Below are 15,259 nucleotides of genomic sequence, written 5' to 3'. Positions count from 1 at the left end.
CTCACAGCCGCGCGCCTCTAACCGCATGGCCAACTCGCCCAGTCTTCTCAACTCTTATTTCATAATTCTTACTATTTGTTAAGATGCTTTTTGTTGTTGTTGTTGGTTGTTCTCATTTCCTACTTCAGCCTGATCCATTCTACCCTTATAGTGATATCACTACAGGTATCTGTATTTCAGAACTAATTTCCTACTTCATACCTAATATCCATCCTGATCTCAGGATGGACATTTTGCTAATTAGTTGCTGCTATCCTTTCTTACCAGGATACATGTATTTCATCATTAACAGGAATGGATTTAATAATTATGCAAGAAATACTGTGAGTCTGCAGTTTGGGTTGTTTTGCTATTCAACTCTGGGTAGCATATAAGTCATCACTAGAGCTGGGATTTTTATGTAGAATCAAGTGGCATAATAGGTACATAAATATGTAACAAAAAGCATCGAAATATGTAGAATGGGCAAAATAAGTAATATCGTATAATTAATATAAACTTACCATCTTGTCAGTTGCAACACACTGAACACGCTTTATATTACATTTTGTAGCACAGTGAACAATTAAGTGTTTTTAAATGTTCTTTGGAGTCATATTATATGAATATATCACACACATATTCAACAGAAACTTATTATTTTCAACTCTCAAAGCATGATTATTCCTTAAATTTTGTAGCACGGTGAACTATTAAGTATTTTTCGATGTTTTCTGGGGCCATGGAAAGGCGTTTGTCACTTAGGATGTTCTTATATGCAGAGAAAGATCTTTCGAAATCACATGCTGTAACTGGGGCAAATTTTAGGAGAGGAATTTTCGCTGGAGAAATGTCCTAGGGAGGATTGACGTCATCTTCATTTAGAATTCGGCACACACTGTGAAATGTTGAATAACCAGGATTTCTCTTAAACACTTTTTGCAATTTTCTCAATACACTTGCACCAGTTTCCCCATGCACAGCACTTAGTTTTTCAATAGCATCCTCTATGACGGCAATAGAATCTTGCAGTGGCAGTCCTGATGTTTCTAGACGTTTGATGCTTTCTGGAAGCCAGCAGAAGTTGCCCCTGATGTAGGTGATTGAGGAGGCCACTTTGGAGTCACTAAAGGCAGTTTTTCAGGTTCAAAAGAATGTACCACAGTATTTATAACATCTAGATCCTCACTACAGAAGGTAACTGCTTCTATCCATGTCCGCTACCTCGTTAACACTGGTTCCGGCGGCAGCGATATCTCTGGCAATTGCTGTTTGTAAGATAACACTTGTTGTGGAGCTTTTAGAAAAAACTTTTTTGTTGCTGAAATTTGTCTATTCACTTGTGGAAATTTAGCTCTAATATCTTCGGCAACAGGTTGCAGTCCATGAGACAAGCATACTGTATAAAATGGAGCATATTGGGATAAAACACCTTCAAATCAGTTGCAGCCTTAAACATATATACTGCAGCATCAGAATACATCAATAATACCTTTTCCTCTTTCATCTCAGTCAGCCATAGAGCTCTTAATCCATCATTCACAAATCTCGCAATAGTTGAGTGATTTGAATAGACTAGCTCTTTACAGTAGACCAAACACGGTTTTGAGGTGCTGTCAGATTGTAGCTTCCCCACCACAAGATTTGCAATAAATCTACCCTTAGCATCTGTTGTTTCATCAACAGCAACCCATATGAAAGAATTTCCTATAGGCTGTCTTATGTAGTACATTACCTCGTTGTAGCAGATTTGAAGATAATACTTGTGTAGTGTTGATTGATTAGGAACATGTTGCTTGCAGCATTTTTCCACAAAAGATGTGAATTCAGGCACTTCAAGTTTATACCATGGAATATTTGCTGCAATCATTGCACTGCATAAGTCTTTATAAAAAGGGTTACTTGAAGGTGAAGGCTGCATCTGTGTTAAAAGAATATGTTTCTTTTGTAGACCTAACTGTTGGTTTTTTCTATGCAGAGCACTTCATGCATGTTGCTCAAGCTGGGATTTCATGGAACATGCGATATGTTTGTTGCATGCTTGGCAAATCACTACTTTGCCATCAATTCCAAAGACTCGTCAACTGCAATCCATGGATGCTACTGGTGCCAAATTGACTCTAGAGGAAACTGATGTTCATGAACTATGTTCTTCAGATGTTCAAAAGAAACTAAATCCTAAATTTGAGACATTTAAAAGGAAGACAGCTCTAAGAATAGATTTGGAAATTCCTAGGTACATAACAAATAGGTCACAGAAATGCGTTTAGAAAAATATTCCTGGAAACTCCAACATGAAAGCGGCAAGTTTTAAAGCAATTAACTCTAAAAGGGATGAAGGATTTAAGACTGGCACATGTATAGTAAAAGTTTTCCTGCAGCTAATTGGAACCTTTAGAAAAACCTATTTTGCAAGGGTCTCTACCTGCACTTATCATCTCAAATACCTGTCACTCATAATTATCTTAATCCCCCTTGTTGAGAAGACAGACAACAGCCCCACATTAAGTGTGAAACTTCAATTCAGCAATTTATTTCATATGAAAACAGGACAATGCTAAAATAAGTAATTTTATGTAATATCACGAAGAATATGTAAATACCCAAAAATATAAAAAAATATGTAAAATGAAATTCCGTAACATTAACCCTAACGTAGTGTTTTGTGAACATATGACTTTTCCCAGCACCTAAATAGCAAGGAACAAAATATGTAATTGCATAGAAATCCCAGCTCTAGTCAACACAGACCTATGATTAACATCAACTTGTGGCGTGAAACTCTGACAACTGGGATTTGTTCTATAGTAAAGGGTAAGGGTGTATTCTGCCCGAAGGCAGGTCCGAACCTCCGCAGAGGTGTGCCTGAGCTGGAGTTTACATACGGTAGGGTGGCCAGTTCCTTCCCCGCTCCTCCATTCCTAACTCCCCCAACACCGCGTGGCAACCCATCCAAATCTTGACCACGCCCAATGTCGCTTAACTTCAGAGATCTCACGGGATCTGGTGTTTCAACACGGCTACGGCCGTTGGCTGTTTTATAGTAGTGACGAACAAAGTGATGAGAGAGGAATTCGTTTCTTCAGCTGTGCAGGATGTTGAATATCACAGGATTAATATGAGTAATTATTTGATTGATTACAGCTTTATACCAAGTTTCTCGTTTACAAAAGACAAACTGGGTTTTTAACAATTCAGTAAAACATATACTGTATTCTTCCACTTTTTTTTTTGTGAGAGGGAGTGAACAAGTGTTTCATCCACCTTAGAATTGTGATTTTTGTATAGTTGCAAAAAAAAAGGTACTTGTTATAGTGGAAGTTCCTCGCAGGTACACTTTTCAGAAACAATTTAACCTATACATATGGAATTACATTTTGATAATGATAACATTAAGTATGATTAAATATTAATTGCGAGGAAAATATATTACTATGTGCTCGTTCTTCTTTTGAGCGACTATAAACAATGTAATTTACAGCTCTCCTGTTTTGACAGTTTTCTTCTCCACAGAGATTCAGTGCAATTTACTTTATCGTATTCCTTTCCTTATGTCATTTGTAGAATTTCTTTTTTCAACCAAAATAACATTGGCATTGTAAACACGCACAACAAAATCATCAGGTGTCACTGAAGTACTCTAAGATAAGGCTTTAAAAAAAAAAAAAAAAAAAAAAAAAAAACCAAGGCTAAAATTGGCAATTAATCGAAGATACAATGAATAAGACAAATATGAAGTCGTACCTTCGTCTAGATTTAACAGCCTTCTTCGGAGTCAGAGATATACGGAGCTGGGACATGGCACTCGACGGTGATAAAGGCTGGACATCTGAACATAGCTGAATTTTGTGTGGAGTCTGTGGAGGACTACTAGTAACGATGACTGGTTTCTCATCGACACCATCTAGAAAGAATCGCAATGACAAGTTTATACACAACAGCTCAGCAATAAAAATGTTAATAGTTTTACAATAATAATAACTGAGATATACAGGGACACAAACATCTTACCTGTCAGAATGCATTACTCTGAAGCACTATTCATGTATAAATTTAAAAATGGTATGGTCTCCTTATACACAGAAATTAGGTACAGGAAAGATATTCATATATGGAATAAGAAGTACACCATATTCTGCCGCAGCATCATATAACAAATGGCAAACCTAGTTAGAGTATTACATTATTTTTCACTATTTAATACGTTTGTTTTTAGACATTTTTGTAAAAAATGTATTCATTCTTATTGCCGCATTTAAATATAATTGCTAATTATCTCTTGTGTACTGCCAACATTGCTGTGATCAACATATATTATGAACATTAAACATTTTTATCATTAATTGTAAAGCCAAAACCGTAAAGGGCAGTCCCTCCCTCAAGCTAATAGCTCATTAGGACAATCCTCGGAATAAACATATAAATAAATAATAGTATGGCATCAGATAGTGTGTGCAGGCATTTCAACTTGATGCAATAGGGCCACCTGCTTGTGAATTTCAACGTTCCGTTTTACTCTAGGTCTACGGAATAGCCGAGTAAACTGAATTTCTCTCGGGGGTCTATGGCTGAGTTTTAATGAATTTTGTAGGGTGAACATCAAATGTGACACCAGAGATCTTTTACATGCCGACAACATACGACATGGAGTGTCGAACTGACTCTGGTCCGTTCTTCAGAAATCTGACTACCTCTGCCAGTTTTGGGCTCACAATCTTGGGATCTGGAGGCCGACACACCATCTCTGATCCACAGATGGAGCTACAGTCTTACAATGAAGATAAAACTACTTTGTAATCACTGAATGAGCCAAAAAGACCACCGAAATTGTTTTAAATTATCTAAAATGTGCAGCATGAAGAGAAGATGTGTTTGATAATATTAATGATGTAATGATTGGGAACATTTACGTTAAAAAGATCATGAACTGCCGATAGCGTTAACTGATTCTTTGATCACAGTAACACAAGCAACAAACGAAGTTTGCATTGACTTAAATATTATTAGGAGATGGGTTGATTCCAAGTTTCTTTCATACTTGCCTTTAGTCTCCACACTTTAATACTTTCATGTTACAGTCTCAAATGAATAAGCAATGAAGAAACGACTTTAAACTTTCCAATGGACTAATGCCATTAAAATGAACTGTAGTATGATAGCAGTCCGAAGTGTTCCAGGTAGAAGCTAAGAAAACCGTTGCAGTCACTGCAACGAGATGAAAGCCCACCCTCATGTTCTTGGTTTCGGCCCGAAAGGGGAACTATTGACAAATAACAGGCACCATATGGTCAGGAGGAGTACTGCAGAACTTCTCAAAAAATCTGCAAATTTGTAGTCTTTGAAGAAGTGCACTGTATCTCTAGCGATGGATCCAGCAAACTTGCAGACATTGTCGTGACTGATAGGAAGAGAAACATTGGCATTGTTATTGATCCCACAATAAGGTTTGAGAGTAAAAGTTCACAGGCAAAAGATGTTGATTGTGAAAAGAAATGACTCTACGAACCCTGTTTTAAGTATTTTGAAGAAAAGCATCACATACTCGCCAGTTGCTGGGAGGTTATTGGGTTGCTCTTCACTGCGCGAGGATAAGTCACAATATTTTCTCAGTTCATTTCTTCCTTTGTTTTGGTATTCCTGTTTCATTTCTAGAAGATACTTCTTTAGACGTTTTATGTAATTCATTGTCAATGGTGTAACACCATTTATACAGTATATGTAAAGAAAAATAAAGTTCTCCTGATCAGATATAGTTTTACAACAGGGGAATTTCAAAATTCAAAAATATATAAGCTCATTTTTTCCTAAGATAAATAGTGGGAAAATTACTATCTATTTTATGCTGTTACCGTACAGCACCCCTTGTTCTAGGGAAGCTATCCTTGGTGGATTATCTCTCTCTCTTCAGTTCGTTATTTGAGAGATCTGTACTCACTGAATGAGTACATTTAATGAGACATTTAACACCTCTATAATTACATATGATATCCTAGTGAAAATACAGTAAAACCTGTCTTAAACAGAACCTCTTATTAAGTGGAAACGTGCTTTTAAAGGAAAATTACAAGGTTGGAAAAAAATATAATTTTCCCCAAATAAAACCATAAAAGCATGTTTCAAACCGTGTAATAAAATGCTGTATTTTTAACACTTAAACATATACTGGCAGAAAAAAATTCCCAAACACCAAGAAGGGGTTGTGCTAGATTAATGAATGTCGGCAGGCATGTTTATACATCTGAAAGACGATGCCGATTCAAATTTCCCGCAAATCGCATGAGCGTGGCACTAGTAGAGGCCCCATGACTTTGCACATCAGGTTTGCTTTGAATACGGGTCGTACTGTGCGAGAGTGTTAGTTATCTGTGAGACTGGATGGAGTGACTGTGAGTGGGTCAAGAATCCCTTTACGACGATGAAGAGGCCAGTATCATCTCACTGAGGTTGAACGAGGCCGTATAATAGGGCTATGTAAGGTGGATTTTCCTTCCGCGCTATTGCGGAACAACTTAGGAGGAATGTCTCCACTGTATATGCGTGGTGGCAGCAGTGGTCACGAGAAGGTATGCTCGCTACAAGACCGGGCTCCGGACGTCGCAGTGGCACCACTGACAGGGAGGACCACCACATTCGGCATATGGCTGTGGTGCAGCGGAGTGCGTCTGCAGTAGGAATTCGAGCGGCAGTTGGCACCACAGTGACACAATGAAATGTTCAAAATCGGTTACTTGCAGGAGAGCTCCAAGTCAGACGCAGTGCGGCGTGCATTCCACTTACCCCAAACCACTGCCAGCTGAGACTTCAGTGGTGTCAAGTGAGAGTTCATGGAAGGATGGAGTGGAGGTCTGTTATGTTTTCCGATGGAAGCCGGTTCTGCTTTGGTGCCAGTGATGGCTGTGTGTTGGTTGGGAGCAAGCCAGATGAGCGCCTGCATTCCACATGTATGTGGCTTTGAAACACTGGATGTACACCAGGAGGTCTGGTCTGGGGAGAAATTTCCTATGACAGCAGGAGCACTCTCGTGGTTATCCCATGCACCCTGACTGCAGATGTGTACGTCCATATGGTGATTTGACCTGCTGTGCTGCCATTCAAGAACAGCATTCCAGGAGGGGTTTTCCAACAAGGTAATGCACGCCCCCATGCTGCTGTTGTAACCCAACGTGCTCTACAGAGAGTCGACATATTGTCTTGGCCTGCTCGATCCCCTGATCTGTCCCCTATCGAGCGCGTTCCTTAGTTAGCATATCTACGCAATTCAGACTCCTATGATCATTAAAGCCCGTGCTGTACCGCGTTGGATACCATAACTTTAATTGTGGGCACCTGGTAGTAGAGTTACGAAGAAATGAAGAGATTAACATGTGATAGGGTGGCATGGAGGGCTGCATGAAACAAGTCTATGGATTGATGACCCAAACAACACAAACTTGGAACAATCATTTCAAGTATCTTTATTCTCCCAGGATGGGTGCATACTTATGGCCGGTTTCTGGTACACCAGTTACCTATGAGTTACCTAAATGTGTTTGTAACTTTAACTGCGCTGTTAACTTTAACGAGTTTCTGGAAACGTAAATCTAGATTTATAAGCCCTGGTAATAAACAGTACAGATTTCATCAAGGTTAGTATATCTCGTTCTCCAATAGAGGACTCTACGCAAATGTTTTTTGGGTTATTTTGGTAGTATCTAGTTACTTTTACCAGCAGAAGTTTTCTATAATGAAAACTGGTTGGCCAACATGTACAGTCATCTCAATCAATCTGACTCAGCATATAATCTCTCATAATATGATTATATGTACGATCTAATAATGCGAAAGTTAGATTTTTTCCCCCTCTTTCTTAATCACAGTATGCAGACATCTTAAATTTCACCTTGATCATTGTCATCAGTAAAATTATACAAATACATCGCAATTACCAAACGGAACACTTTTCTCTGACCCAGAACATCGCAAGCGTAAACAGAAGTAATCATATAAATGTAAACGTGCAAAACACTTTGGAACCTACAATTCCGGCACTGAATTTCTGCACTGATGGTACGATATCTATTCGTCCTCATTGCAAACTGTTGCAAATTTTTGAAGTAGTCTGCAAGCAAACCGAAAACTCCCACTTACAGAACACATATGCTGGGTTTCTCAAGAATGCTGGATATATACGGCAAGATTGCAGGTTTTTAAAGTTTTTCTTCCATATCTCGACGCAGATTCTTGCGTGCAGAATGTTGCTTATTCCTGCTCGTATCTCTCTGGGAACTCGTTCATTTACCATTCTTCTTTGACGTGTAATTTCACTTGATCAGATGCCAAACCCTTCAAGAATTCCATTTTTTCCGGGCTTTCATGGCACAACATGAACAAGACGAAAGCATTACAAACTGCGATCTCCATTAACCAAAAGACAACAGCCATATCACTAAATTTTTCATTAGTAGTTAAATAATGTACTCCTCGAACTGAGGATTTGTAGTTCTTACTAACTGCAACGGACTAGTCATTTGAGATGTTTTACTTACACTTACCAGGCAACATGCATTGACAAAAAAACTCTAGACTGCTGACGTGAAGTCCACTTGAAAATTTCAATTGAACGTAGCGAGCTAACCCTGACCCAGGGTGTAAAGTGTGTTGACAAAGATAAGAAGGTAACAGGAGTTTATGAGACCTCACGTCACTGGTTAAAGGATATAATAACATTCAAAAAAGCAATGAAATATCAGTATTTATTATTAAGCAGACTTCTATTAATGCATACCAGTACCTAAGATATTTATTATTTAGTAACAAATGTAAATATTAATGGTAAACACTCCATATCAGACTGGGTGTTCACTATCTGTTCGTGGGACACGTGATTGAAGGCCTGACGAAAGATCTTAACATTATAGCTACACTGAAAGATAAATTTGAGCCTGATGAAAATCAGTTTGATTAGAGTTCTATTTTATTTCACAATTCATTTCCCGTATTGGAAGATTAATTATCTACAGTAGAGGCATAATGCTCCGAGGAAATTGTAACCAAAACACCTGGGACAGATGACACCATTCAAGTGGAATCAGTGAATAAAGCCAGTGATAACACGGAAGTAAACGTACTAACCAAAATATTGTCGACTCCAGTACACCCCAGAAATGTTAAAATTACAATGAATGACTAAAGAGGTTCTCCAACTTTGATAGTCTAGGTTTCACAACTGTGCAATATTGGAAACATGATAGTCAGCACCAAGCGGATTTTGGTATTTCTAGATATTCTTGTCACACCAGCTAGTCGGCACAGTGAAGTCTTAGCTCAGCCAGCCATTTAGTCAGTAATTTTCCTTCTGATATGAACCTCAGGTGCTGATATGCACTCACATCAGCCATATTAAACAATTTCCTTGTTCTTCTATATGACAATTTGTTGGCTGGCTAGATAAATCTGGTGTCATTGGCTAGCGAGAAACATTGCTAACAATACTTCCCCTTTTCTTTTTTTGTTATCTGCATTGTCAATACAAGTATAATCTCAAAATTATTTACAGTATTTCATGAGTACGTGTCCTGAGAACATTACCATTCTCTTCATCAGCCCACAACCATAAAAAATCTCTTAGCATGACTAGATCTATTTGAAAATAACTCTCATAATTTTAGTTATTAAATATGGAGGAATACTATTAAGACAAACTTTCGAGGTCAAGCAAAACATTAAGTTCTAGAGTCTCAACCGCAGCTTTTAGATTATTTTAACTTAAATGAACTGATTTTATAATTTAATATGTAAGACATGCTAACAGTTTTTATAGATGTGGAGAGATGAAGAGAATCGTGATGTTCTCGAAACATGTACTCATGAAAGTATGTACATAATGAATTAGAGATTATATCTGCAAGTATTAAGGCGGACCCAAAAAGAGGAAACTAACAGTCCATATGGACCAATTACACCATATACGGTCAAAATCGTAGATTCAAATATTGTTGACGTCTTGAATGATGGTCTGCGCTGTGCTTATGCCTCTAAATATTGTTGTACTGTAATAGATTTATGCAGAGTTTTGAGTTTATGATTCTATGTGTAAATACTTTTATTATGGCTGACAATTTTCAGGAACCTTCAGCTAACAAACTACTTGAAGAGGGACTTGCCTCAGATTATTTCAGGTACAAAACATAAACCTAGGCAAACGTGTTTTTTTTTAGGCAATGCAGCATTCTGCTGTCGCTTAAAAAAGGGAACAATTTGTCAGGATACCTGACTTACTGTAATGTAAACTTTTCCCCGCCTGTTTCTGATATATTTATGAAATGGTGTTTCACTTCAGTTTTTCTGTTTCCCAGATAATGTTTTTAACTCACTGTAATATTCTACTGTGTAATGCATTAATAACATTTAATATTGTATTCTTATAAACTATAGGTAAAACAGAATAATGTTATTTGCTTTATGTCGCAATAACTACTGTACTTTTACGGCTTTAGGAGATGCTGAGGTGCCGGAAGTTAGTCTTGCAGGAGTTCTTTTATGTGCCAGTAAATCTACCGATACGAGGCCGACATATTTGAGCACCTTCAAATACCACCAGACAGAGCCAGGATCGAACCCGCCAAGTGGGGGTCAGAAGGCCAGCGCCTCAACCATCTGAACCACTCAGTCTGGCAGGTAAAATAGGGTACCTTTCTAGGAGAACAAAATAATATAAATAATAATAAGTTTATTGCCTCACAACTGGGTGTCACGGAGGGTACGTTCAAGAGCCCTTGTTCAAGAATATGGTAAGATCATGTCCTATCCAACTCTACCTATCCACAGAGATGTTGCAGATCTCTGGAGACAAAGGCTGAAATCCCGTAAGCCACCAATGAAAACAGCTAAGAATCTAATGGATGCTGGTTTCAATTTAAAAGAGGAATGGAAAGAGCAATGGTTTCGTACAGCTCCGGACTGGCCAAGCCTCTTTAATCCAAACCACTCCCCAGCTGGTTTCAGTTTGCCTAGAAGAACGTGGGCATCACTAAACAGGTTTCGCACTAATTGTGGAAGATCTGCATTCTCCCTTCACCAGTGGGGCTTTAGGGACTCTCCAGCGTGTGATTCTGGTGCTTTAGCCCAGACCATGCATGATATAATGGACGAATGCCCTCTGCGTGCTTATGGTGGAGACCGAAAAGACTTTGCTGATGTCTGAGTATCCCTAGTGCAGTGGATAAACAATTTAGATATCCATGTGTAATTGTTCCCTACTTACCATGTATTCTTTGCAGGTTTTTCTTTTGTATAATATTGTATATACTTCTCCATTTTGTAAATTCCATATGCTTAACAATAATAACCACCATCGCTCCACAAGTACATCTTTACTAGAGGTGTGAATAATAAAGGTAAGTGCATATTTTTTATTAGCACATTTTAAATGCTTCTGAATCATTCATATTTTAGCTGGTTTTTTCCCCCCAGAGCTTTAGTGTTTTCACCATTTTTATAATTTTTTCCAATTCCTGTAATCACTTCGTTAATGGCCAAGGATAACCTCTTCAGGAGGACAGAAACTATTCCCGAGAATAATGAAAAAATAAAATCTATTCGTCATTAAATTTTTATTGAATAGGTGGACCCTATCTTAACTTCATCTTATACATTATACTGAATGAGATTGATCCTTTTAGGTATAGTTTTCTCCCTACGATCACTAGCAAGCTCTCCTGTCAACATCTAAAGGAGATGTCGGAGAGGATTAGCAATACCTGTCGACTGGTGCACTTTAAACAAAATTCAAAATGAAAGAGAGCAGGTTCTCCTAATAAATGAGTAAATAATGTGGCCGATAGCAGTTGTTAACATGTTAATAAAGGCTGAAGTAGACCATCGCTTAATGTTAATGCTATGTGCTGAATTTACGTAAGAATGTGATACACTGCAAGTATGGCAGAGTGCATCACTGATTTCAGAGGTTAGTTTATATTTTCTAGCATCTGGTTAAATTTTGGTAAGGGCATTTCCATTGAAATTTATAGCAAAAAGGGTTACATTGTTCCTCAGGGGCTTGAAATATGTTTTGTTGATACATATGCGGTTAGGTTAGGTTACGTTGTTTGAATAAGAAAATTGGAATATTGGCCACAGGAGCCTGTGGAGTGATACTATTACAATTTTTAAGAACGAAACTGAACATATGAGTTCACGTAATATCAGAAATTGAATAAATTAACAAGTATGTCATAGTATGGAAATCACCCTCAAAAACGCAAGCTGTGATCAAAGAGATAGCCATTTTATAGCAATTTTAATGTGTGTGGGCCTTTTCCCCGACTTTTACAAACAATCGGTTATAACAACAATCTGCTATAGCGAGTAAATTATTGGGCCGTTATGAATTCTCGCCATAACAGACTTCTACTCTATTTAATGAACACAGAAAAGACGATGGCCGTCCGCCTCTTGTTTGAGTTTCTCAGATTCAGCTGCCATTTGGCATTGGAATGACCGGAGCTATGCCACAAATGTCGTAAAGCTTTGACGTTTGTTGGTTTGACACACCAGAAATTGCATGGCATGTTTCATTTAAAGCAATATCCACTTTATTGGCATTAGTTGATTCAGACAGGACAAGCACATTCAGCTGTAGGGAAAGTGTTAAGGCTGTGGTTCGTACAGTTGCTGTATGCATTCCCCAAGATTGACACTGTTCAACTATTCCAGGCTCTGACCTTCATACCAACAGAATGGCAATGTTCTCTAAAAGTAAGAAACTGATCAAACTGACAACAGGGCGTGAACTCAAGTTGCCTTCCTTCCCGACTGACACCAAGTTTGTGATCTGCAGCACAATGACGTAGATGGAACTTTGTAACCTGTGTTTTCCTAGATTTTGGCTTAAGGTATTTGTCCCTGTAATATATGGACAATTCACTGCTGCAGCCTGGATTCTACTTCGCAAAATGATCTGGAATGAGTTCCAACACAGATCGTCAGCAAGTAGGAAATGTTCGGTATTCAGTCCAATAGGTCGATCATTAATGTAAATACTGAAGAGAACTGGTACAAGGACACTACCTTGTGGGAGACCGTTTTTCAGGTTCTTACAATGGCTCTTTAACTTGAAGTGTCACTTCAAATCTCATGTTCAGTAACAGTAGCAGAGTGGCTAACTTTCTCAATACTGACAAGTCTCCTTAATACTCTTGAAATGGATGGCTTTCCTACAAATAGGCCCTTTTCAGAGCCAAATGATTCAACGTACCAAAGCTGGTGAACACACACTGGAACGAGCAAAGCATGCAACTACCAAATACGATCTTCAAAAAACTCCTCCTTACATTATCACATACAGCAGTGGTGGATGCAAGCTGATTACTTGGTGAAGAGGGAAGACCAGAGGCTAGTTATGGACTGTCAAGTGATAAAATCAGACATCATTGCTCCTCAGCATAGACTACTGATTCTTTACTTTTGGCTTCAACTCCACCTGCCTGTCTGTCCTGTCACCACCACAGAACACAGACGGTGAAAGAGCAGTGATGTCAAAGATTTCCTGCAACAAATGGCTCTGATCAAGAACTGACACTGATCTGGTCAGCTATAGGGAGCTCAAATGTATCAACTCTATTAGTGATAAGATCAACCCCGAGGAGCCAATGCTATGTATAGGCAAGCCAGATCTTGCCAACGTGCCATCCATATCAAGGATGAACATGGAGAGCTCCTTAGAAACCCAGTGAATATACTTAATACGCTGACATGAGCACTTTAATGCCATTCGCAATGAGAAATAGGCAGGTGATTGACACACACCTACTATCTCATCAAACCAGTTGCTTCACAAAAGGCTGCAGACCAACAGATATTGTCCACACAGTCGTCGGCAGAGAGCCACAGAGAAAAATAGTAAAATGCCCCGTATAGCATTTCTCGATATAGAAAAGGCATGTGATCAGGTCCCTCAATGAACTCTTCTGGTATTTGCTCTGTACCCACGATATCCCAGAAGAATATGTACGTATGTTGGGATCAGCTCCCAACAACTCCACATGTTCTGTCCGTTGTGCAGCTGGGGTCATAGCACCATTTGACATTCATGTAAGAGTTCCAAGGATCTGTTCTGTCACCACTCCTGTTCATCCTGTGTATGGACGCGGTAAATGCGGACATGAAAGCTCCCCATCCGTGGACCCTTCTCTAAGCAGATGATTTTATGCTGGCTAGAGATTTATTTCAGAAGTTAAATGAATTGGTTACCCAGTGGAAAACAAGGCTGGAAACATTCAGAATGCGTAGACTCGCGGCATTCCACACATTATGGTACTGCTCACAGGTAATGAAATTCACACATGTAATACAGACCTATGGTGTTTTGCACATTGCAGCGCCATTTACAGGCAACGCAAACCTATGGTTTTCATCACATACATGTACTAACCACAGGGACTCACATTATCCTGTGTTGTTCCTCATATAGTGGGTGCGAATCATAGTCAAGTCAGAACCATGGTGTCGCTCCTAAAGTGGTACTAATCACAAACCTATTGTGTACCTAACATAGTGGTACTACGCGCAAGTATAAGCGACCCAAGGTGTTCCACATGTGGTGGTACTAATTACAAATAGTTTCATGGTTCTAATACTATCATCCCTTCGTTGCCCCTTACAGCAGGCAGGGGATACCGTGGACGTTAGTGATGGGCAATGCTCTCGCTCGAGACTCCCGCGAGAATCTCGAGACCGATCCTCCTGTAGTGCAAGCTGTGCGACGTACCAGTAACTACGACTGTAAACTTGATAGTGTATCATTGGCAGTTATTGCGTGAAATAACGTTCTCAAACGTGCGAGCTAATACATTTTGTCAAAAGCCTGGAAAAGTACTGCATGTTCAACTATGAACCCCTTAATACCATTAACGAAAGTGAAAACAGAATGTCAGTACCTTAAACTGTTCACGACTTATTTGGGGTGGGCATCTTAGCTGAATAACAATGCATAATTTGTGAATAACTGTAGATAGAATGTACACCTACTTGGATACTAGAGGCGTGCATTATTCGAACCTGAGACGGTGAGATGTGTTTTGCTACATATGCAACCCCCATTACACGAGTGGAACGTGTAATCTAAAATGCCCGACTTTGCTCCAATTCTTTCAGCAGAGGTAATGGCAACGCTCTCGAGACCGATTCTCGTGTGCTGCGAGCTGTGCGACGTCCCAGTAACTACGAGTGTAAGCTTGATAGTTATCATCAGCAGTTCTCATATGGAAACGTTTATGACGACAAATTTTGCCAAAAGCCTAGG

At 39.0% G+C, this 15,259-nt stretch overlaps 1 protein-coding gene across 2 annotated transcripts in view; it reads right to left on the bottom strand.

Annotated features, from left to right (window-relative positions):
• The window catches only part of LOC136885987 (histone-lysine N-methyltransferase Set8), a 66,980-nt gene that overhangs the window by 18,215 nt on the left and 33,506 nt on the right, over positions 1–15,259 (bottom strand). For both annotated transcript variants that reach the window (XM_067158697.2, XM_067158696.2), the window contains one exon: positions 3,724–3,883. In XM_067158697.2, coding sequence (XP_067014798.2) covers positions 3,724–3,883 — 160 coding nt within the window. The remainder of the gene's footprint in view (positions 1–3,723; positions 3,884–15,259) is intronic.

The sequence above is a fragment of the Anabrus simplex genome, chromosome X (genome assembly GCF_040414725.1).
Source record: "Anabrus simplex isolate iqAnaSimp1 chromosome X, ASM4041472v1, whole genome shotgun sequence".
Taxonomy (NCBI): Eukaryota; Metazoa; Arthropoda; class Insecta; order Orthoptera; family Tettigoniidae; genus Anabrus; species Anabrus simplex.
The sequence above is the reverse complement of the archived record's forward strand: the minus strand, read 5'-3'. Positions and strand labels throughout refer to the sequence as shown.